This window comes from Oxyura jamaicensis, chromosome 10, assembly GCF_011077185.1.
Source record: "Oxyura jamaicensis isolate SHBP4307 breed ruddy duck chromosome 10, BPBGC_Ojam_1.0, whole genome shotgun sequence".
Taxonomy (NCBI): Eukaryota; Metazoa; Chordata; class Aves; order Anseriformes; family Anatidae; genus Oxyura; species Oxyura jamaicensis.
In genome coordinates, this window is record NC_048902.1 from 20413993 (window position 1) to 20436179 (window position 22187).

The following is a 22187-nucleotide window of genomic DNA, read 5'->3' on the forward strand; positions in this document are numbered from 1 at the left end:
ACAGTCCCCGAGCCCCTCCAGCTTCCAGCGCCACGGTGGGACACTAATCACTCCTGATATGCACCCACCCTTCAGCAGCTAAGCTCCCCCTTTTTCTCCCTGCACTTAAAGCCACGGCTACCAAGGGTTTAAACCGGACAGGGTCAGACCCTGCTTGCTGCAACCCCCACAGGGCAGCCGGAGCTCTAAAATCCCGCAGCAACACCACCCAGCAGGGAACCAAGAAATGGAGATGCTCAGCCTCTGGAAGAGCTTTGCAGGATCGACCTTGCTGTGTGGATTTTCCTCAGGTCCAGCTGATGGCAAGGGTTCCTCGCCTGCTGCCTTGCAAGACCCCCGGTGAGGCCCCCAGGGGAGGGAGCTGCACGTACCGAGACCTTGAGCGAGGTGGGCCAGCCGTCGTCCAGCATGGGGCCGCTCTCGGGGTGCTCCAGCTCGTAGTCGACCGAGAACGTCACCGGCTTCACGTAGTCAGCCGTGTCCTGCGGCAGGCAGAGAGCACGGCTGAAAAGGGCAGGACTCCTACAGAGTCAGGAAGCACTGGAGGCACGTGAGGTTATTTCATGAAATAATAACTCGTCCGGCTGGTGAGCGGGCTGTGCCTTCCCTGTACCTCTCCCTGAACCTCTACCAGCTCTCCCCGTGCCTTGCCCCTAACGCACGAGGTGCGCTGGGCTGCTCTGCACCGAGCTCCTTCTGGAGCTCAGTCCCCAGCTCCATCTCCAGAACCGAGTTTCCCAGAAGTTCATGGCAGTTCAGGCTGGGGTTTGGGGCCGGGCCAGTCTGGCAGCTCGGTCCTCGCTGGCTTCCGAAGAATTCTCATCATTCTCTGGGAATGTTTGATTTTGGCCAGGTTTGTGCATCAGCTGTTCCCCACGAGCCATGCCGAGGGTTTTGCTGGCTCCTGCGCCTAGGGAGGTGAACCTGATGGTCTGGGCTGCAGAGGATGTGAGCAGCGGGGGCTGGCATGGGGATGCATGGCTCCCGACGGAAAATAAAAAAAGAATTTTCATTGATTTTGGAGCAGGAGGACCAGCCTGATCCAGGCACTGAGCACACTCTGTCCCTGATGCCATGGCCAGTGCATTGCAGAGGAGCACATGGAGGAAGCTGGGGTGCGATGCAGCCCGTGCTGCAGCGTGCTGGCGGCTCCATGGCTCCGGTCCACCCCTGACCACATCACACCCGGCGTGAATAAATCCAGGCTCATGGCCCAGGCTTGTTTCCAGCCACATGAGGCCATCGACACCCCTGCCGTCGCCCTGTTCATGCATCCCCACTGCATCACTGCTTTGCTCGGGGGGGACACAGCCCCGCAGCAGATGCTCCTGTCCCATCCCGTCCCCACTTACCAGCACGTGGAAGTGGAGCCTGTCGCAGTGCTCCTGCCCCGCCAGCAGCACCAGCGCCTGGTGAGCTTGCCGCTCCCCGCTCTCGTCCAGGAGAGCCCGCGGCGTGTACCTCCGCTCGTCGATGGTGGCATTGTACTGCAGCGCTGCAACGAGAGCAGGGCGGCTCAGGGCTCTGCCCGTCCTTACATCTCCTGCGCACCGGCACCGGGCCAAAAACTGGGCTCTTGGTCACTCCAGTCCTGCCGCCCTGCTGGCAAGGGGGGCTGCGCTGAGGTGCCTCTGGGGGTGGACAGCAGGGGCACACCGCGGGGAAATGGGGCTGGGCTGCTGTTGCCTTTAGCCTGAATTTCTTTGGAATAAGCATCCACTTTCCAGGTCAAACCAGGGACTTCAGCACTGAGTAAAGTTAGCTCAGGATATATAAATATTTGGCTCATATATCCACGTGCTGGCCTGTAGCTGTTCTGGAGGTACTGCTGCGCTCTCCCCGTGGCTTTCCTGCAGATGTTTGCATCCTGCAGCGCCGGGGCAGCAGCCGAGGGTCCGCAGCCGGTGCTGAGCAGGAGGAATCTGTGCCCACCACAGCACCATGACAAAAAAGCATGCAGGGAAGCAAAGAGCTGGCAGCAGCGCTGCCCACAGAGAGGCTTTTCTGGGTAGAAATCGTGTGAAAATGAATAAATTTGGCTCTGCTCGTGACCTGCTTTTTCCTGTGCCGGAACGCCCTGCGAGAGCGATTGCTGCCGGGTCCCGGGGGCCGAGCCGCCCTCGTCCCCTCCTGCTGAGCCACGGGCACCCCCTGGGTGGGCACGGGGTTACAGAAACATGCGGGGTTTTCAAAGCAGAGGCGGCCAACCCGGCCCTGAAGATCCCCCGAGCCTTTCAGCAAGGCGCACATCTGGTCCGCAGATGTGTCCTGCGGCAGGGGGAGGACGGAGGAGCTCTGCGGGACGGTCACATCCCCTCCTGCCCTGCCCTGGGTGCTGCAAGGTGCTGGGGACAGCGCTGTCACACACATCGTGGCCAGGCAAGCCTGGGACAGAGGTGAGAGGAGGCTGAGCCCTGAAAAGTGTTTGTCCCTGGGGAGCGCCTTGGCACGGCGCAGCGGTGGAGCAGGGTCCCTGCTATGCTACCCAGGGGCACAAAGGGTTTGAGGCTGCTGGTGGTGTGCACGCCCCAAACACACCAAGCTCCTGGCTGGTTCCCCGAGCTGGGATCTCCCTCGGGGCTGGAGAGCTTTGTAATGAGTGAATTTGGGGTTTTGTAGCACCAGCAGCCCCGCCGCTTACCCACGCTGGCCGTCTGGAAGTGGGCCGAGAGGAAGACGGCGGTGAAGCAGATGAAGGCCGACATGCAGGTGGCATCCTTCCCGTTCCGCTTGCAGTCCTTGGTGAAGATGTTGATTTTGGAGGGCTCGAAGCGGATGCTGGCGTTGATCTGGACGACGCTGCGGGACCTGCGGGGTGAGCAAGGGCCGGGAGGTCGCTGCAGCACGGGGCACCCACGCACGGCTCGGCGGCCCCCACGTCTCCAGGGGAGCCCTTTCCACACCTTTCCCAAAGGCCACCACAAGGTGCTGACCTGCTCTCAGCTCGGCTGTGCAGTGTTGGGAGAATTAAGATCTCCAGCACGCATTGGCCTCCTGCTTATGGCAGTGAAGAGGCTCAGCACTGAGGGCAGGATTTGGCCCCCTGCATGCACATCAGTGTGTTTGAAGCCAGCCCCGGGGTGGGTGCAGGTGGCACATCTCTGCTGGGGCAGCTACCTCTGTCCTAACAGCCCCAAGGGGCCTTAAAAATGTTAATCGGATTTGAAAATACCGAGTTGCTTTGTTAAATAAGGATAGAGGGAATCTGAGCGAATCATCCCAGATGAAATCACTGCTTTGAAGCTCTTGGGGAACTAACAACAAAATTCCACGCAAAACAACCCTGATGTCCTGCTAGGGCTCAGCTACATCTGAAATCCCCTGGCCCTGCTTGGAGAGGGGTTGTTATTCTGGAAAGACGGGTCGGATTTTTGGGAGGTTACTTCTCCCCTGGAAACGTCAGCACATTGCAGCGGACTTGGGGCAGGGGCAGTGCCAAATGAGACAGAGCTAACCAGAGCAGCACGGCGTTCCCAAGGGAGCCGACGGCTAAGTCCACGAGCCCGTCCTCGTTCATGTCCAGCTGTCCGTGGATGCTGCATCCAAAATACATCAGGCCTGGTCCGAGGTCTGCAGCTGCTATCCGCTGAAAAGGCAAAAAAAAAGAAAAAGGGGGAAAAAAATCCAGCCTGGTTTCCGTCAGGAGCATCTCTGCCTGCGAAGCTGGCGTCCAGCCGCAGCCACACGGAGGAGGCTTCGCACGTGAGCAGGGGCGCGCTGAGGCTTGCTGTGCCAGTCCCCGCCACGTTACTGGGTTCCCCTTCCCCACTAATTGCACCAAACTTAATTTGCCAGGGAATGGGAGCAGTTTCCCCTCGCAGACACCGTCCAAAGATTTCTGCTGACATTTACTGTTTCTCACAAGTGTTTCTAATATTTTATCCAAGGCAAGTCACTGCGCTGAGCACTGAGCATTCCCCCTAATTTTGAGCGTGTTGTCCATACCATACACTTGTTTTGTCTCGGGCCCACCAAAACAGAAGGTATCTCGTGGCTGTGCAAGGAGGAAATACTGAGCACAAATTCCTGACCCGTGGAAGTCTGGGACCAAACACCCTCTGACTGCGCTGGTGCCCACGGACATCACTGGACATTGAGTTAATTCTGGGTTTGGCTGGTGAAGGATGGGGTCAACCAAAGCCCTGGGAGCTGTACCTGCTTGTATTTCTTCAGGACGGTCTCCTCAAAGCCGAGGAAGATGTATATGGCTCCCTGGTGGTCGTCCTCCAAGGGCGCCCCGACCACGACGTCGTTGTAGGAGTCCTGGTTGAGGTCGGGCACGGCGGCGATGCAGGAGCCGAAGCGGGAGTTCTGGTAGCTCTGCAGGTCCCCCAGGGCCCCGCTGGAAACAAAGCGGTTCTACGAGGAAAAAAAAAAAGGGGAAAAAGGTGTCAGCAGCAAGTCTGGAGAGTCAGGAAGATCCCCAAAGGCAAACAGACAAGAAGCAACCCCTTGGAGTCCTGTATGGAGCCCGACACCTATCCATGGAGCCTTTCATCCCCTGGGTTTCTGGCACATGGGTGCCGGGATGAATGGAGATGCTGCAGGGTGGAAACGTGCCCCTGGCAGCGGGGGCAGCTCGGGGGCTGCTCTGCTGCTCCTCTGCAAAGCCCAGTGCATGCACAAGCTTGGGGAGAGCCGAGAGGCTGCTAAGCCCAGGAAGAGGGGTGCTAAGTCAGCATGAGAAGGAAACGGAGTGAGCCTTCAGCCATGGTGTGGGTGAGCCCCATGCTGATGGCTGCTTTGCCTTTGTTTTAAAGCAACATAAATAACTGCATGAAAATTTTGCTTTAGATATGGGGATCCCCGCTGTGCCAGGCAGCCTGCGCAGCCTTGAATTTTGAGCATGATCTTCTTGCTGCTCCTGAATCCCAAGGGCCCGTCAGATTTGGGTCAGAAACTGCATTTTTTTTTTACCAACATTTGAAGGTGGCAGGGCACCAGGCAGAAAAAACAGTATGACACATCCTACCTGTGCCCCAAAGCCCTGGTGGAGGGGACAACATCACCCTGCGCATCCCATCCTGGGGGTGAGGGGTCCCCAGGGACCCAGAACCATGGTGGTGGCCGGGTGTGCCCGTACCTCTCGCAGGGCGTAGACGTAGACCTTGCCCCTCTCCCTGCCCTCGCTGAAGTACATGGGGGCTCCCACCAGCAGCACGTCCGTGACACCGTCACCGTTCACGTCCAGGGAGTTGATCTCGCTTCCGTAGTAGGAGCCGATCTGGGGGACACAGGAGGGGACGGCTCAAGCCCTCTCCTTCCCCGTGATTTGGAGCCGTGGGTGCAGGAGATCCCTGATGGGCCCGTTGTGCTGCTGAGCCTCTTAAACACTCTCCCCGGCGTTACCTGCTCTCCCTTCAGCGCCTGGTGGATGGTGAGGTTGCGGTTGTTGTGCATGGTGAAGATGATGACCTTCCCCGTGTGGTTGAACCGCGGCGCTCCCGCGACGTAGAGCCGCTCGCGGGCGGTGGACACGATGGAGGAGACGGTGTAACCTGCATTTTGGGTGGTGGGAGTGAGCAGGATCCGGCCCCCTGCCTGCCCCCCATCCCACAGCCAGCCTGGGGTCACCTCCACGCTGCCGGCACAGCCCTGGCCAGCTCTGAACCAAGGCTTTGCCAGCGATGCAGTCGTGCAGGTAAACCCCTGTCATCATGCGTGAAAGGTTTTGCTGATGCTGGATGGGAAAATTCAGGGTGCAATAAAAGCTGTGCAACCATCCCAACCGTTGCTCACAAATACTTATGCCAAGCTAACGACCCCCAGCGATCCCAATTTCTGACCCCGCAGGATTATTTTCTGTCACACACTGGGCTGTGCCACTTGCTCACAGATGCAGGTGTGCTTACGCAGGAATATAATGCTGGGGTTGCAAAATCCCCCTTTTCAGACTTGCAGGCAGCTCCAGGCTTCTGCACATTCGCAGTCTTAAATGCTGCTTAAATTATTAGACACTAAAAGCACAGCCAACAGGAAAGCTGGATCAGATCCCTCAGGGTCACACCAAGCTGACTTTTGAGTACTGGTGGGGCTTACAGTGTCCTTTCCCTAGGCACTGACCGTACCTTAGTCCCTGCCTCCCCATATATTCCCTTCCTGGGACAATATTTCTAAGCAGAGCATCAGCCCTGAAGCACCCGGGTCCCAGCGCTGGGCTGCTATGCCGCAGGATGCACCAGGACTTTCTCAATATTTCTGCCTTTCCCACTGCTTCCAGTAAGAAAAACAGCACCCGGGGCTGTTCGTGTCCCCATCCACAGAGGGAAGAGCCTCCACGTGCCAGGGGGTGACCCCCCAGCCCCCAGCCCCCGCTCCGTGCCCAGCCGGGCACGCACAGCCCGGGCAGAGGCTCTCTTTTGCAACCAGCCCGGGATCCTCACTGTGGGGCTCCCACACATGGAATGGATTAGCACAGCAGGTATTTCCTCCCCGGGCATGAAATTTCATCAGTGTTTCTTAAACTGTTCCAGTAAGCACTGCGAGTGACCCGGGCTGGATGGGGTCTGAGCTGCTTCTGCACTCGAGCCGTGTTTGTACAGCACGAAGCAGGAGCCGTGGGGCTCTCCCTGGGTGCCAGGGGCAGGGCAGGTCCAAATGTTAAGCAAATATTAAGCACCCAAATATTAAACACCCAAATGTTCAGATCCTAAATATAAAGCAAATATTAAGCACCCAAATATTAAGAGCCCAAATATAAAGCAAAAATTAAGCACCCAAAAATTAAGAGCCCAAATATAAAGCAAATATTAAGCGCCCAAATATTAAGAGCCCAAATGTTAAGCAAATATTAAACGCCCAAATATTAAGCACCCAAATATTAAGCACCCAAATATTAAGCTCCCAAATATTAAGCTCCCAAATATTATGCACCCAAATATTAAGTAAATATTAAGCACCAAAATATCAAGCACCCAAATATTAAGAGCCCAAATATCAAGTAAATATTAAGCACCCAAATATTAAGCACCCAATGATCAAGAACACAAATATTAAGCACCCAAATATTAAGAGCCCAAATATCAAGAGCCCAAATATCAAGCAAATATGAAGCACCCAAATATGAAGCACCCAACCACGATCGCATCCCAGTGATTGTGCCCGGCGGGGCTCCCTCACCCAGGTAGGCACCGTGGTTCTTCAGCTCCTCGGGGAACTCCTGGAGGTAGGACTCACGCAGCGGGATCACCTTCCCGCTGCTGGTCTCCTTCAGCACGGCCCCGTTCCAGTCGTAGGCACCCACGGCCCCCAGCAGGATCCCGTCCTGGGGGAGGACAGCAGCCGTCAGCACAGAGCGAGAGCAAAGGCACCAAACATCCCGTGCCAAAGCTCTGCAGGTGGCTTCAGGGCTGGGTTTTGGGTGTCCTTTTGTGCTATTTTTTGCCTATTGGAGGCAGTTCTTGCCTTCACTGCCCATAGGGGTGAAGCAGATGCATGTGGAGGCTGAAACGGGTGAGGACCCGGTGGGTTGGTTTTGTGGGGGAACGCTCACGGGGGTCCCGAAAAGCCCCGCTCCTGGGCTGGGGACTTACTGGGGGCTGCGGGGTGCAGGGAGGGAAAACAGTGAATGGTCCCTCCCTGAAATCATGGGTTTCGCAGGAAGGGGCAGGAGGAGGGTCCTGTCTCAGAAAATAAAATAATAAAATAAAATAATAAAATAATAAAATAATAAAATAAAATAAAAAATAAAATCAAGTAAAAATAAAATTTAAAAAATAAAATAAAATTAAATAATGAAATGAAATGAATTAAAATAAAATAAAATAAAATAAAATAAAATTTACTCGGTGGGCAGGCAGTAAATGCAGCTGAACAGCCCGCATTCACAGCCCGAACTCATCCTTGGGACTCCCTCCCCACCCGTTTTCCACCGGTCAGCAGCAAACACGCAGGCGGGAGCGAAGCAAAGAGGTCACTCTCTTACTTCCACGATGTGCGAGGAGAAGCCAGTCTGGGACATTTCCAGCCCAAAGGAGATTTCATTCTTGTTGGTTCCTCAAATACAAACAAACAAAGATTCTGTCGTTAAGGGGAAGCTTTCCAGGAGATGATCTGTGGGTCTGGCTGGGCTGGAGAGCCACCTCCACCCTGCTGCAGCACAAAGGTGCCCGTGCCCCCCTAAAGCCCCCCAGCTACACACGCTCGTGCTGCTAATGAGCCTCTGAATAAATGCAGAATTAATAAATAGTGGGAGTGCTGCCTCGTTTCCTAGCTGCAAACTGCAGGATCTCATAAAAGTGCGGATTCAGAGGATCTCACTTAATTATTGCAACTGGCTGAAATCCCTCACCCCGTGAAATGTTCTTCCGCAGAAGGGCTGGGCTGGCTGAGATTACTGGTGGGGAGTTTATGGGCTGGTTTGACCCAAATTCCCCCAAACACCAAGACTTTCGGTGAAAACCCTCCATCTTTTCTTTCAAGGATTTTTCCAAATGTACCATTTTCTTAGGAAATTTAGATAAATGTAGTTTTGTAAACAAGCGTGGAAGGAAAAAGGAAAAAAAAAAGCCTTTTATCGGACAAAAAATGTGTGTTGGGGTGCGTGCATCAAATGGAGGCTCAATATTCCAGCACGGCCTCTTCCAGCAAGGACCCAGCGCAGCAAATCTGGCTGGGATGTGTGGTGCTGAGCAGCGTGTCCCCGGGGAGGGCAGGAGAGGAGCCCCGCTCACCTTCCAGGCTAAATATCCTTTCCCCCAGCGCGTCCACGATGTCTTTGAGCGCTGCTTCGTCGGTGACGTTGAAGAAGTGCTTGTCATCCGGGTCGCTCGCTATGAATTTTATCTCATTCAGAAAGGCTTCGGGATTGATGCCTCTTCTGTTATAATAACCCAGAACCTGGGTTTGGGAGAGGAAGGCAGTGTCAGGTGTTTTCACACAATGGATGAAGCTGCCCCAAAGCATCCCAAAGCTTTGTGCCTGGCACCCCACGATGGGAGCAGACTCGGGGGGCTGTAAGGATGGATGTAATTCGGGTGCATCGCAGGGTCCTGCCCGTCCCCAGCACCTCCTTGGGCAGCCACATCCCAACGTGAGCCTCTCTCAGCGCCTCCTGCAGCAGCAGGGCCCTGCTACTCACCGCCACCGCGTATCTGGTGACGTTGTCCTTCTCGCTGTCCTCGATCACCTTCTCCAGGTCTGGGCTGTCGTGCGACTCTCCATCTGTGATTACAATCATTACTCTCTTTGCCCCTTTCCGGCCACCTTTCTGAAACGCTTCCGAGCTGCAATTGAAGAGATGCCCTGGGCTGCTCAGCGTCGCCGGCGGGGTCGTGGCAGCCCCCGCGCGCTCGCCCGTGTCCCCGAGGTGTCACACAGCGCCCTGCATGCCCTGCAGTGGGACACGAGCCCCAGTGGCCAGGTCACAAAGCACAGGGGGGGAATCGGGGGGCTGCTGGCACACAGGGAGCTGCAGTGGGGTGAGGGATGCTCAGGGAATGCTTTAGGACTTTGTGAAGGGGCTTTTCCTCTAGTGGAGCTGGCTTTTTGCAGAGAGCATCGTTTAGCTCAGCGGGATGCTCTAAATCTGGAATATGGGTCAGGCTGCGGTAAAAATATGCAGGGACAGAGTTAGCCCTGGATAAACGAGGAGATGGAGCTGGGGATCGGGGCCGTGCTGGGCTCCCCAGTACCCACTGGGAGTGGGGCAGCTGCAGGGCAGCGCTGGGGGCTGAGCTCTGCGTGCTTCCAGAAAGAGGAGACACGTTCAGGATCTACTCCTGTGCCCACCCCCGGTCCCTCTGCAGCTCGGGGCTCAGCCCTTGAAAAGCATCAGATGAGGACCAGGCACTTTTGGAGAAGCACGCTGTGCCCCTGCCTTGCAAACAGCAAGGAGGGAAGGAGCGTGGTGGGGGGAGAAGGGAATTAAAACAGTCACCGCAAACTTCTTGGGGCGAACGTGAGAGATTTTTACCGAGCAAACTCTATCCCATAGGCAGTCCTGGTTTCTGTGCCTCCTCTTTGCTCTATGTGACTGGCAGCCGCCACCACGTCTTTTACAGACCTGTAGTCATTTAAGTGAAACTCGTGGACCACGTCTTCTCCGTACTGAACCACGCCGACCTAGGGATTACCGACAAGTCACACCAACAGCACAGAGGGCACCTGCTCCCACTCACAGGGTCTGCATTTTGGGCACAGCGGTGCCGTGCGCTGACCAGGAACCATGGGCGGCCGCACGCTGCTGGCCTGGAGCCTGCTCTGCCACCCAAGAAATGCACCACGGCATCGCATGGTTGAGCATCCTTTTGCGTGTGCACAAGCTGCTGCAAGGGGATTTGCCGCAAATGCCTCCTAAAATTGGGCCAGGCAAAAGGGAAAAGGGAAAGCGGTAAAAGAGCAGCAGGAACTGGATGGTATTTTGCCAGCATTTGGGGCTAGCAGTGACAATAAATATCAGGGCACAAGAGCATCTGCAGTTGTGTTCACCCACCGAAGAGGAAGCCACTGGGAACAGGGATTCAGCAGTTTCTCGGCCAGTTTTGCTCAAGGATAGCGGAGCCAGCAGCTGAGCATCCCTAATTGTGTTCCTGCTGGTACTGGGACCTGAACTCCCCAGCCATCCATGGCCACCGATAAAATCTCGATTTTCTCCAGTTTTCCCTCTATGGGACCACGGATTGGGACCAATCTATGGGACCTTCTATGGGACCAATGCTCAATTCTGTTTCCGTTTTCTGCCTGCTATAGCCCCCAGGTACTCAGGTGCAGGACGATGTGGCCGTGCTATGTTGTGGCCCCACCGCAGCCCCAGGCAGGACAGGACGGGGTTATTTGTGCAAAGCACTGAGGGCTCAGGAGCAGCCAAAACACATCTGTGCTCCCTTTCTTTGCTTGTCATGGAGCTGAGCACAATCCCTGCACAAATAAACCCACAACTGCAGGCCCATACTTCGATATTTCCATATGATTTCATCCTCCCCATGCCTGGTGGGGTGTGGGTTGCTGCTCTCCCCGTAGCTCATCTAAGGACATTAATGTGAGCATTATTTCCATGGGCTCAGCTTTAGAACGCATACGTTGGAAGTGTGTTTTGAAAAAGCACAGGGCTAAATTACGGTACTTTTTGGCAGAAAAGAGACTTTGAGAAAAGCTGGAGGAATCGACGTGACACAGGAACGCACGAGCCGTGCACGGGCTTACTTGTATCTGGCCGGGGCCGATGTAAAATTTTTTCAAGATGTTTATCAGGAAGTGCTGAACTTCAACCCAAGGATAGATGCTGTTTGATCCGTCCAGAACGATGATTATGTCCATGTACGTCTGGCATCCTGTGAAAAATACGCGGTGCGTTATTGAAAGGCCTTGGCAGCACTTGTGAAGGGGGGATTTATGGCCTCATTCCTCGCAGTCAGGTACTTGCTCTTGTGATTTGTTCGGAAAAAAAATAATAATCTTACTTCAATCGCTCATAAAGCCCTTCACTCCAATATTCACTGCAATAGGGTAGAAGGAAGCCACGTGCATCCTCTCTGCCAAGAGAAGGCTGGATGACTTTCTAAGAATAACGCCCCGCGGTATCTTCTCTGGTTCAGATTTGGACCTCTATCCGGTCTCATAAGCTACGTACAACAAAGGGCATCCCCCTGCGGGCAGGATCCGGCCCCTGCTCCCCCCCCGCGGCGCCGTGCTGTGCTCCCAAGCCTTTTCTGCCTCTGCCACCCCAAAATCCCATTTCTCTCCCAAGCTGGGATGGGGAGAAGGAGCACTTGCAGAGGCTGGTGCAGGGCAGCCCTCTGTAGTTTCCTACCACACACAGGAAAGCCAGGAAACTCATTTTATTACCTCAATATCAAATCGTGTCCCCAGATCTACAGATTTGGGCCAGAATATTTAGCACCCAGTCAATGAGCTCTTTGTTTTGTGCGGCCAAGCTGTGAATTCTTCCCCTATTTTTCCTTCCGAGCTGCGCTGATAAAATATTCTGGATGCTTTTTGTTCTGTTTTTGGGAGAATAAGGTATTTTTTGTCTTCCCTCAGTGTCAGTCAGAAGGAAAATGTTTACCAGATGTCTGCGTTTGTGACCCCCTTTGAATCACTTCCCTGCAATAATTTCCTCTGCTATCTCGCCTTCTGGCAAGCACCGACAGAGCTTTGTTTGCTCAATGGTACCGAAGTGCTCGGGGCACAGAAATTTGTGCTCGCTTTGGGAACAGGGTGAGGGTTAGAGGCTACGCGAGAGTTTCTCCTACTCTGCAGAGCCGGGGCCACGGTCTTGGCGAATCTGAAGTTGGCGTTGACGCGGGAGCACATCCCCGTGGTGTAGTAGGAGCTGCCGCACTCGTGGGACCAGAGCGGGCTGCAGGCCTGGGAAAAACAAAAAGAAAGCGTCAAGGGTGGTCCTGAAAATGCCACTTTTTCACCACCTGGGTGCCGAGCGGCTGTGCAGGACGAGGTGGGGAGAGCAGGGGCTCAGAGCATCACCACCAGGCAGAGCTAAACCCTGAAAGAGCAGGGAGGGGTGGCAAAGACCTGGAAAAAGGTTTTCACGCATGCAGATACCCAAACATGCACATAAAGACGCGCTCTCCGCCGGCACTTCTACACGTGCATGCCGCAGAGGGTCCCCGGGCTGTGCCGGACCCTTGGCCCTCACCAGGAAGCTGCTGTCCTTGGGGTTGGTGGCCAGGCTGAGCCCCAGGCGCATGTTGTCCTTCCGCTCGGACACGTTGGACAGCGTGACTCTTCCTTCGGAGAGAGGACGTGGTTAGCAGGGCACGGGTGGCGGGGCACCGCACGCCTCGGTGCCGCGGGGCTTTTTGCTTTCCCTTTTGTTTTTGCTGCAGTCGTCAAGATAAGACATTTTTCCTTTTTTTTTTTTTTTCTTGCCACAGCCAACAAAGAGAAATTTCTTCTGGAAATTAGACCGTGAGTCACAGACTCTTACGTAGTAAATCCTTAGGAAAGAAACCCTTCTAGCGTCTCATCCTTTATTGTCAGGCCAGTGTGCACTTAGCGGCTGATTTATGTTTGCGCCTTTCTCTCATTTCCCATGTCACAGTCCAGAAACCAGAAATGGCCCACGGGGCCACCCTTTATTTAGGTTAACAGGAATAGCATCTGGCCCTGACAAAAACACTGCCTAACCCATCCGTTCCCCCAGCGCAGCTTCGTGAGGGCACCCAAGCTTCCTCCGCCCCGGCTGGCGATGCTTAACCCTCAGTGATGGCCAGGTGGGGACCGTGGGGGTGACAGGGATGATGGGGACAATGGGGACAATGGGGACAATGGGGATGAGGCTCCTGCCAGCCTTGCTGGCTCCCGGGGTCGCTCTGCATGGGCAGCACAGGACAGAGTCACAATGGTCACCTCGGGCACACAGGCACCTGGCATCCCCACAGGGCAGCCCTGCGCCTGCTTTTACTCAAGTGACCTCAAGGGATTGTGCCAACCAGACAAATTAATCAAAAATAAAATAAAGCAGAGTGTGCTCACGGAACTGATCTTTTCATTCGAAACTGGTTTCCAATGGGAAAAGATTGCTTTTTAGCAACTCGAATTTGCACACAAAAGAGATTTATTCCCTGGAAAAATCTTGGTGTTCTCGTAGCAAAAACCGAACAATCAAACAAAAAAACCCCAAACAACAACAACAACAAAAAACACCGCCGCAAAACAAAACAAAACAAAAGCCAAAGCAAAACAAAAAAAATGCCCAAGAAACCCACAATGCTTCCAAACAAAGACATAGTTGGTTCCAAATCAATCAAATGCTGCGGATGAGCCAAAGTTCCTCCTCTCTTATCAGCTCTGGTAGAAAACCCAGACCAGTTTGGATTAATGATGATGACAAATAAAGTGGGAACTGCTGCTCCAGCGGGAAACCTCCCCAGACTTCACCCCCAAGCCCCACCAGTGCTCCTCAAGACCCTGGGAAAGTCCCTGGCTCTCACGTCCCCTGCTGACACGGAGATGTGGGGCTTTGTCCCCTTTGGCCTCGCTGGCAGGCAGAGACAGAAGAACCCTGACAAAGAGCCGGGCATTTCCCCCTCCTCGGGGCTGGCTATTTAAAAATCCTCCTGAAATGTGGTCCCCTTGCTTTTGGGAGCAATCTGGGCAATGCACCAGGGTGAATTTTAAGGAGTAAAGCCGTGGCAAGGAGCACACGGTGTGTTAGAAGCGCCCCGCTCCCCTCGCGCCCCGCGCACCGTACCTAGGTTGAGCTTGGTGCAGTTGCTGGGGGTGTCGCTGGTCACCGGGCACTTGTAGACATCTCCTGTCTTCTGCTGCCCGTTGGTCTCGTAGGGGGCTCCCACCACCAGCCTGCAGGAAAGAGGTGCCCGTCAGTGCCCTGGGGCTGGACGGGGTGGTCTTCAGAAAATGGAACCCATTCCTGCAAGGATGGGGTCCCAACGCTCTCGTCTGTTGCCTTTTGCAGGATGAGACCCGGTCCTCACCAGCCCCAGGGAAGCCTCCAAGCTGGCCAGATGAATCATGGAATCATAGGATGGAAGGGGCCTTAAAGATCATCTAGTTCCAAACCCTAACCCCAGATGACTCGCTTAGAAGCAATGACCATCAGGTTATGGGGTTATGAGGTCTGCAAACCCATCTGCAGCCCCTCGCCCCCTCCTCTTGATGCATTTTCACTGCTGGCACAAGCAGCAGGACCAGCACCAATGCCCTCAGCATCCACCCGAGGTCCCCAAGGTGGGCACAGCTGGCCCAGGATGGGGACAGGAGGTGGCACTTCCCACTGCTGGGATCACCTTCAGGACATGGGTGATCCCAGCAAAGGAGTCCTGGCTCCTGCTGAGATACCCAAAGCAATAGGCAGTTGGAGCTCACGCTGAGGTCCGTGGGGAATTTTCCCCACTAAAAATCTAAAAATGTGAATTTCCAGGAGTTTAGCTCCAAGCTGGGGTTGCTCACTAACAAACAGCCTGGAGCTGGTGGTGGGGTCACCAGTCTGCAGGCGAGGATGCTGGCACCCCTCTGCACTTTAAAATAAGCAGAGGTTTATCAGCTGATAAAAGCACAAAGAGCCAGCGAGGGTGTGGGATGCATCTGGGACATTGCAAGCATTTTTCTCACTTTTTCCTGGGGACTTGACCAGACCGGTCCAAAGCAGCAAACCAAAGGAGGAGGAGAGCAGGACCTGAGGAATTTGGCCGTCCCTTCCAGGCTAGTTCAAAAATACACCGAACCGCGGGTTCCTGGCATCTCCTGCTCCCAACGTGTTAGCCCAAAATAAACCCGGTCCACAGCATTTTGCTTTTACAGCCCGGTCGGTGGATGCAGCCGTCCCTGTCCGGATTGCTGAATAAACAGGACCTCTTTTGTTCTGGGTTGCCCTACACAACAGCTGGCGAAGCGACCGCTCCCAGCACAGATGTTCCCTGTTAGGCCAGAAATGGCCTTTTTTCTTTTTTCTTTCTTTTTTTTTTTTTTTTTTTAAGCACTGCTTCTACAAAGACACTAAACACTCCTTCTTTTATTCCATCACTGTAAAATGGGATTGCTCGCCAACTGAAAACCTCCAAAACCTAAGAAGCATTTAAGGATTCTCATGGAAATACTTCCTGTCTTACAGCTTCGCTGCTGATGAGGAGACTAATTAGGGTAAAATAACAACCATCTGGAACCGTCCCCAGTAGCATCCAGAGGCTCAGGCAGATCCGGTGCCTGCCCCTGGACCTGGACGAGGAGGTTGCTCGCATCTCCCTGCCGTTGCCACACGGTCAGGAATGTGAAAAGATATTGGGGGCAAGGAGGAAAAAAAAAAGACCTTGAAGATGGGAAGGAAAAAAGGCTGAGGCACCTCAAAGGACGATGTTTTCCACTCTTCGTTCCCTGAGGATTTAACACAAGCAGGATTTCACAGGGACTTTGTCGGAGCATCTCCACCTGGGTGGCTCCCAGAGCTTTCCCACCACCATGCCCGGGTATCCGCAGGATTTGTACTCCCCTGCCCAGGAATTACCCCACCATAAGAAAAAACCAAGCTGGGAATCTCCCAGTAATTCTCCCCCCCCCCCCTTATTAACAGTATCACACCACCCGTTAATTCGCTCAGCAGCACCCAACTGCAGCATTTATGAGGACGAAGCAGCTCAGTAAAACGCGAGACGATGACGACTGCGCCCATTCCACCCATTCCCCAGCCCTACGTCAGGCCTCGAGGCTCAAAGACAGCCCAAATATTTACAGCCGCTGCCATAAATGCAGCAGAAATGCATGAAGGGGTTGAGAAGCTCGCGGAATTTTTTGTCTCTCCAAGACAATGGCATTGTTTTCCCTTCTGGGTTAAACTGACATGATTAATTAGCTGAAGCTGTCAAATTCCCATGGAAAGTTGGCAGCTCAGGAGAAGACTTCTCCAGCTGTTGGGAAGGTGACGGTGCTGGCGGCAGGGAAGAGGTTCCCCAAAGCTGGCTGGCAGTGCTGCTGCTGATTGCACCAGCTCGCAGGTTACAGACCCCCTCCTTTATTTTGTGGCTTAGAAACTTGTGGTCTAAATATTTTTGTTTTTTTGCTTGTTTTGCCTTTTTTTTTTTTTTTTGTATTTTTTTGTTTGTTTGCTCCCATCCCGAATGACCCACATCTAATGAGAGCATCCTGAGCATCCGCAGGGAGCCGGCCCCCTCCCCATGTGCACCCCAAATCTCCCCCCTCGCCCTCCCTCGAGGGTTGCAGCCCCAGGTCCTGAGCGAGCAAAGCCCTCCGCGGAGACCCGAGCGGCAGGCCTTGTGTCACGCTTTGGCTAATAAAGGGAGATTTAAAAGAAAATAAGAACCAAACAAGCCCTCCCTCGCCTTCCTTTTTTTTCATGCGCTCCTTATGGGGGAAAACAAAAGCAAAAAAAAAAAAAAAAAAAAAAGGGGAATAAATGAGAAGCGCGCTAACTGCTTAAAGCAAAAATTTTTTTAAAATTTTTTTAACTTTTTTCCTGGGAAAAAAAAAAAAAAAAAAAAAAAAACGGAAAACCAAGATGTCAGTGGAAATGCCTGAGGAGCATCTGCTCCGCCAATGCAGGAAGGGGAGCAGGGGCTGAACTGCTGCTGGTCCTGCGGGAGCTGCGCGCTGGGGCTGCAGGCGGTGCGAGTCCCACCTCAAGCACCAAAAGGAAGCGTCAAAGACAAATGGGGAATTTTCAAGGTATTTTTGCACCGTTTTAAATGGTTTTGTCTCATGTGAATGTCAGCGGCGTGCACAGTGCCCTGCTTCTAGCCCAGCGGAGCAGCACAGACCCTGAAAGGCTGCAGCACTTCTGTGTCTAGAAAACCTGGTACTGAGTCTTTGCTCTTTTTTTTCTCCCCTTAGCCCAATTATCTGGTGAATTTCCCTGTGCCACGGGCATTAATTCACGCCTGCTGTCTCAGTAGTGAACCCAGCAAAGGATGCTTGGCTGGAGCACATCTGCCCCAAAACCATCCATTAGTGCTTTGAAGGCGCTGAGCGCTGGAGAATCCGTCCTTTCCCTGGGGAATTTGTTGGAGAGCCTCAGCCTCATCCCTTCAGCCTCATCCCTTCAGCCTCAGCCTTCAGCCTCATCCTCTCAACCTTCAGCCTCATCCTCTCAATCTTCAGCCTCCTCCCTTCAGCCTCAGCCTTCAGCCTCAGGCTCCAGCACCAAGCTGAAGGCACCACGTACGGCCACGTCTTCCCCTAAGGAGGGGGCACCACTGCCACCGCCTTGTGACGCCCCCACATATCACCCCCGTGAGATCTTACCAGCTGCATGGTCTCTATTTCTCTTCATTGATTAGTCTCCATTTCATATATTTTTTTAAATTTCTGCCTATTGCCCCTGATGTGCTACTGGTCCCTGCCTCGCCTGCCCTCCTGCTCGTACCTCGGACCACCCTGCCCCGAGCTGTGCCCCCCAGCACCTTCGCCCAGGCTCAGGTCACCTCCAGGCAGCAGCGAGGTGCAGTCACCACCGGTGCTGTGCCCCCTGAATTAGGGATGCCTCAGAGACCCCCGAGACTTTCTGCAGCCAGCCAGTTCCTGGCTTCTTCAGGCAGCGATCCCGCTGCACACCGGGCTCTCTGCGCGCACGGCGGAGGGGTTGCAAAGCTCATTTGGAGACTCAAAATGTTTTGATTAAATGGAAAGGAGTCAGGAAAAGAAGGTATGTCTAGCTGGTGATCCGGGAATGCAGGGATTAGGGAGGAATGGAGAAGAAACTATGCTTTTCACAGGATTTTTCAATCAATGGGACACTTAATCTCCTGCAAGGCAAATTCGCTTGTAGTTAATTTATTCAAGATGGGCCTGGATGAAGAAGTGATTAAGGAGGTTCAGGAAAAGGAGAGCTCAGCTGTGGAAAACTTTAAATTGCTTTGTGGCTCCTTGGACAGGACGTGGCAGGGGAATGGACTTTGAGATGTTTTTCTCTACATTGGCAGGGGTGGAAAAACAAAAGACCTGGTGGGAGTCCAGGGGGAGGCAGAGCCGGCAGAGGGATCACGGCATGGGAGGACGCGGGACCTGGAACCAAGTCCTAGACCTGGCTCTGGCAAAGCGTGCTGCCAGCCCGTGGCCACAGCCTTGATTCTGGGATGCCAGCGATGCCATCCAGCCCCTCGCTTGGTGACTGTCCCATCGCATGGCACGGCGTGGCAGGGAGGTGGAGGATGCGTGGCAGGGAGGATGAGGATGGCCACCACCAGCTCAGGGCTGAGCTAGCGGTGGTCGCAGGGGAATGTCACACCCTTTGCAAGACTCTTCTGTCCATTGAATACCTGCTAACTCATCCCTCAGCAGAAGTATTCCTGGCTTCGGAGCTCCCAGTTCACTCCCAGTTAACAGACAGCAGAGCAGTCGCAGAGCTCTGTCCCCACCGTTTCAAGGGGTTGCTCTCCCAGGACATGGTGCTTCCTTGCTCTGAGGTTTGGGGTTTGGGACACACCAGCCCCACAGGGACCAGACCCAGACCTGCTCCTGGGCATGAGCCTTGTCCCTGTCCCCTCCCGGCCACCTCCTGCACGGGGACAGCCTGCGGGAAGCCGTCCTACCACCGACGGGCACAGACACTCTCAGGGGTTGTTTTCCTAAGGGCTGATCGGTGTTCTCCCTGCTGTACAACAAACCCTCTCATTGCAAAACAAAACATAAACACGGTTATAATTTAACCAGCTGCTCAGGCCGAGCCGGGATGCTCCGAATTGCAGAGCCCCATCCCGCAGCTCCGAAAACACCCCACAGCCATGCCGCACCCGAGGGGCTGCCTCCATCCATCCAGCACCCACGTAAAAGGAAGGGGACACCACCAGGACACGGCACCAAGGGACCAAAGCCCAAGGCAGGCAGTGGCCGAGGCGATGGAGCCGCCACTGCTGCCGTAGGAACCCCGCAGCCATTGCAGTAAGCGCAGCTCCCGGAGCTCTCCTTAAAATAGCACAAGACGGGCGTGCTGCAGAACACGGCCGAGGAGCTCGCGGAATAGTGTGGTTAGAAATAATGATACTTTCTTATTTTTCTTGGTGTCATTTTTTCCCTTTTACTTAGGGATATCGTATCCCAGAGGTGTTTACAGCCGAGGCCCCTCGGCGGTTCTTGCCCGGGCTGTGGGTTTCCAGCATCGGTTGATGCTTTTTGTCGGCATCAGGCACCCTTTTCATCCGGACCCATGTGATTTCCGACTTTCTGCTGGAGGTTTCCAAAGCAAACCCCGAACTCCAACTCCAGTCCTTGCCGGGTGCCTCTCTCTTTCCCAAATTGCCCATTATCACCAGCTCACGGTGTTGGTGGGGGTCCCCACACCACCGACAGGTCACCGGCTCCATCCCGCTACCCCGCGGTGCTCTGCGACCACCCCACCCTAAATAACAAAGACGTGACCACTGAAGCCTTTTCATGGTCGAGCAATATGGGATGGGAAGGAGCAGCTCCCCTTTCTTTTGTAAAGATCTGCTGCAAAATATCTCTAGCCTCACTTTTCCTCCATCCTGACTCCTGGAGGGCTGTGAGAGCGTGTGGAGCGCTGCAGCTGCGGAGTGGGAGACCACGGCTATTTCCCTGATTAGGCCAAAATCTTTATAAAAAAAAATGAAATACAAACTGAAGAGCCTAACCTTGCAGCTGATACTCACCAGCCCTGGAGCTGATGACAACCGTGCTGCTTCATGGCAAGGAAGATCTGCCCCGAGGATGTCAGATGTCCCCTGTCCTCCTTGGTACCAGGCAGGGGGAAACCGGTCCCCAAAAGCCCTGTGATGCTGGTAGCAGAGCCCCTGGTGTTCCCAGCCAAATCCCCCGGAATTACACCCACAATGACACCAAAAAGGGGACGACCCCGGAGCATGGGAGATGGGAAAAGGGGAGAGCGGGGCCGTGACGCGTCCCGCAGCCCCGGCACGGTGGGAGGGAGAGCCGGGAGCAGACATGGTCCCCGCGCCGAAGGAATGCTCTGCAGCTATGTACCCTTTCACCAAAATAATCCCAGCGCTCGGGTACCGGCCAAGCCACAGGAGAATTGCAGCCAAGAAAGCCTCGCAGTAGTAGGGAAATAGCAAACCCTTTAACTGTTTTTCCAGATCAGCACAATTACAGCTCGAAATCCACCGAGCAGACTTTTCTCTCCTCTCTCTCCTCCCTTCGGCTGTGCTCGGACTGGAAACGTCTGTGCCTGGAGCTGCCGGGCACCCAGGGGGATTTAACCACGGGGGTCCCCGCTGTGGTTGAGGGGCCAAATCCTGCACCCCCTGGTGCTGCTGCACAGCAGTGCCGGGGCTGCACAAGCTCCAGCAGCAGGGGATGCTCTCCCAGGCGATGCCATCTTGCCAGCAGCATCAGTGAAGCCCTGGCCCCAGCCAGCTTGGGAATGCTATATTTATTATTTTTATGGCTTCTGAAGGCTAATGGATGTTTATTCCCAGGGCTTTCCTTCCACAGCCAGTTTTCCTCAAGCATCTTTATTTTTTTTTTTTTGCATAGCTGGAAACGTGCAGCCCGCAGCCACAAGCCGGTGCATGGCCCTGGTGATGCCCCGGCACAGCCCGGCCCCTGCCTCCTATTCCTGAATTTTTGATTTAGATGGGAAAGGTGGGGATGGAAAGTCAGGGGCAGTGGCTGGGCTTTCTGCCTGGCAATGGACTTGCTGCCTACAGGGACAGTGATACATCTCAGGTAGTGAAGTGCACCACTGCTGCTTGGGCTGCACCCCAAAAAGTCTGTGCTCCCCCAGCCCCTGCCCTTGCCAGCACAGGGACCTGTCCCCACTCCAGCTGGGGCGCAAGGACAGTGGGGGGCTAATCTGAGACACCCAGTGGCACAGCCTGTAGGAAAAGGGCTGGAAAAGCTTCCAGGGCAGCTCAAGAGGCAGCACGTGAGCAGAGCAGGGAGTTCTCCTTCCCTGGGGAGTGACACTAAGGCTGGGATGGTGGGGAGTTGAAAGAAGCCAACAGGAGAGGGGAGGTGAAAAGAGAGAAACTTTCCCCCTTTTTCCCTCTTTTCCCCTGATTTTAGACCTCTAAGAATGTTTCACCCTGAGCTCCAGGTGATTCTGGTCTGTTTGACCCCCTCGACCTCCCAAACCTGCACAGACCAGAGTGGGGCAAAGGAGCAGCTCCAGGCCCTTTGGGACACCACCACCATCACCTCTGCCCTTCAAACTTCTCCATCTCCTTCAACCCGAGCTTCTGCCAGGCCACTTCACCCTTCCTGCATCAGCCTGGGGGAGCTCCAATCTCCCCAGATTCACGGTGCCAACTGGGGCGCCAGCACTGGTGCTGGGATGCTCAAACCCCTTCCCTCCACGCAGAATTTGGCCCCGGCTGCAGCAGTAGTGCTGGGCTGTTGCCACCACGTTGCACATCTGGGTGAGTTTCAGTAGCCAGCTGCCCTTTTTTTTCCATTCACACACTTGGAAAAAGTACACATTGCACCTCCTGCTCGATGAAAAAGGGAGAGAAAGCGACGAGAGGGAGGTCTGAAAGTCAGCCGCCGACTGCCAGCAGGAGAAGCGACCCCCCGAAGCGGCGAGCTGTTAGAGCAGTATATTTCCAAGTGCTTTTTTCCCCTGGAGTTTAATAATCTGAATTCTTTCCTCCCAGGTTTTCCACTATCAGGGCTGCAGTTATAGCCCCCACGTGCAAGCTATCTGGCTCCCTCCTGAAAGGCTGGAGAAAGAGAAATAGCCACAGCGAAAAATACGCCTGCAGAACATTATATATGTGTGTGTACGTCCATACACACAAATACGCCTGTGTACTCACACACACAGATATAGAAGCTGCTTTGAA

At 54.4% G+C, this 22187-nt stretch overlaps 1 protein-coding gene across 1 annotated transcript in view; it reads right to left on the reverse strand.

The window, feature by feature from the left end:
- Positions 1-22187, reverse strand: part of ITGA11 (integrin subunit alpha 11) — a 39750-nt gene that overhangs the window by 9423 nt on the left and 8140 nt on the right. Inside the window, exons 3-18 of the mRNA XM_035336168.1 lie at positions 14153-14262; positions 12596-12687; positions 12192-12306; positions 11143-11270; positions 9914-10062; positions 9080-9224; positions 8673-8838; positions 7925-7995; positions 7120-7264; positions 5350-5498; positions 5084-5224; positions 4156-4359; positions 3456-3586; positions 2642-2808; positions 1353-1495; positions 372-482 (exon numbers count right to left, since the gene is read on the reverse strand). Coding sequence (XP_035192059.1) covers positions 372-482; positions 1353-1495; positions 2642-2808; positions 3456-3586; positions 4156-4359; positions 5084-5224; positions 5350-5498; positions 7120-7264; positions 7925-7995; positions 8673-8838; positions 9080-9224; positions 9914-10062; positions 11143-11270; positions 12192-12306; positions 12596-12687; positions 14153-14262 — 2167 coding nt within the window. The remainder of the gene's footprint in view (positions 1-371; positions 483-1352; positions 1496-2641; positions 2809-3455; positions 3587-4155; positions 4360-5083; positions 5225-5349; positions 5499-7119; positions 7265-7924; positions 7996-8672; positions 8839-9079; positions 9225-9913; positions 10063-11142; positions 11271-12191; positions 12307-12595; positions 12688-14152; positions 14263-22187) is intronic.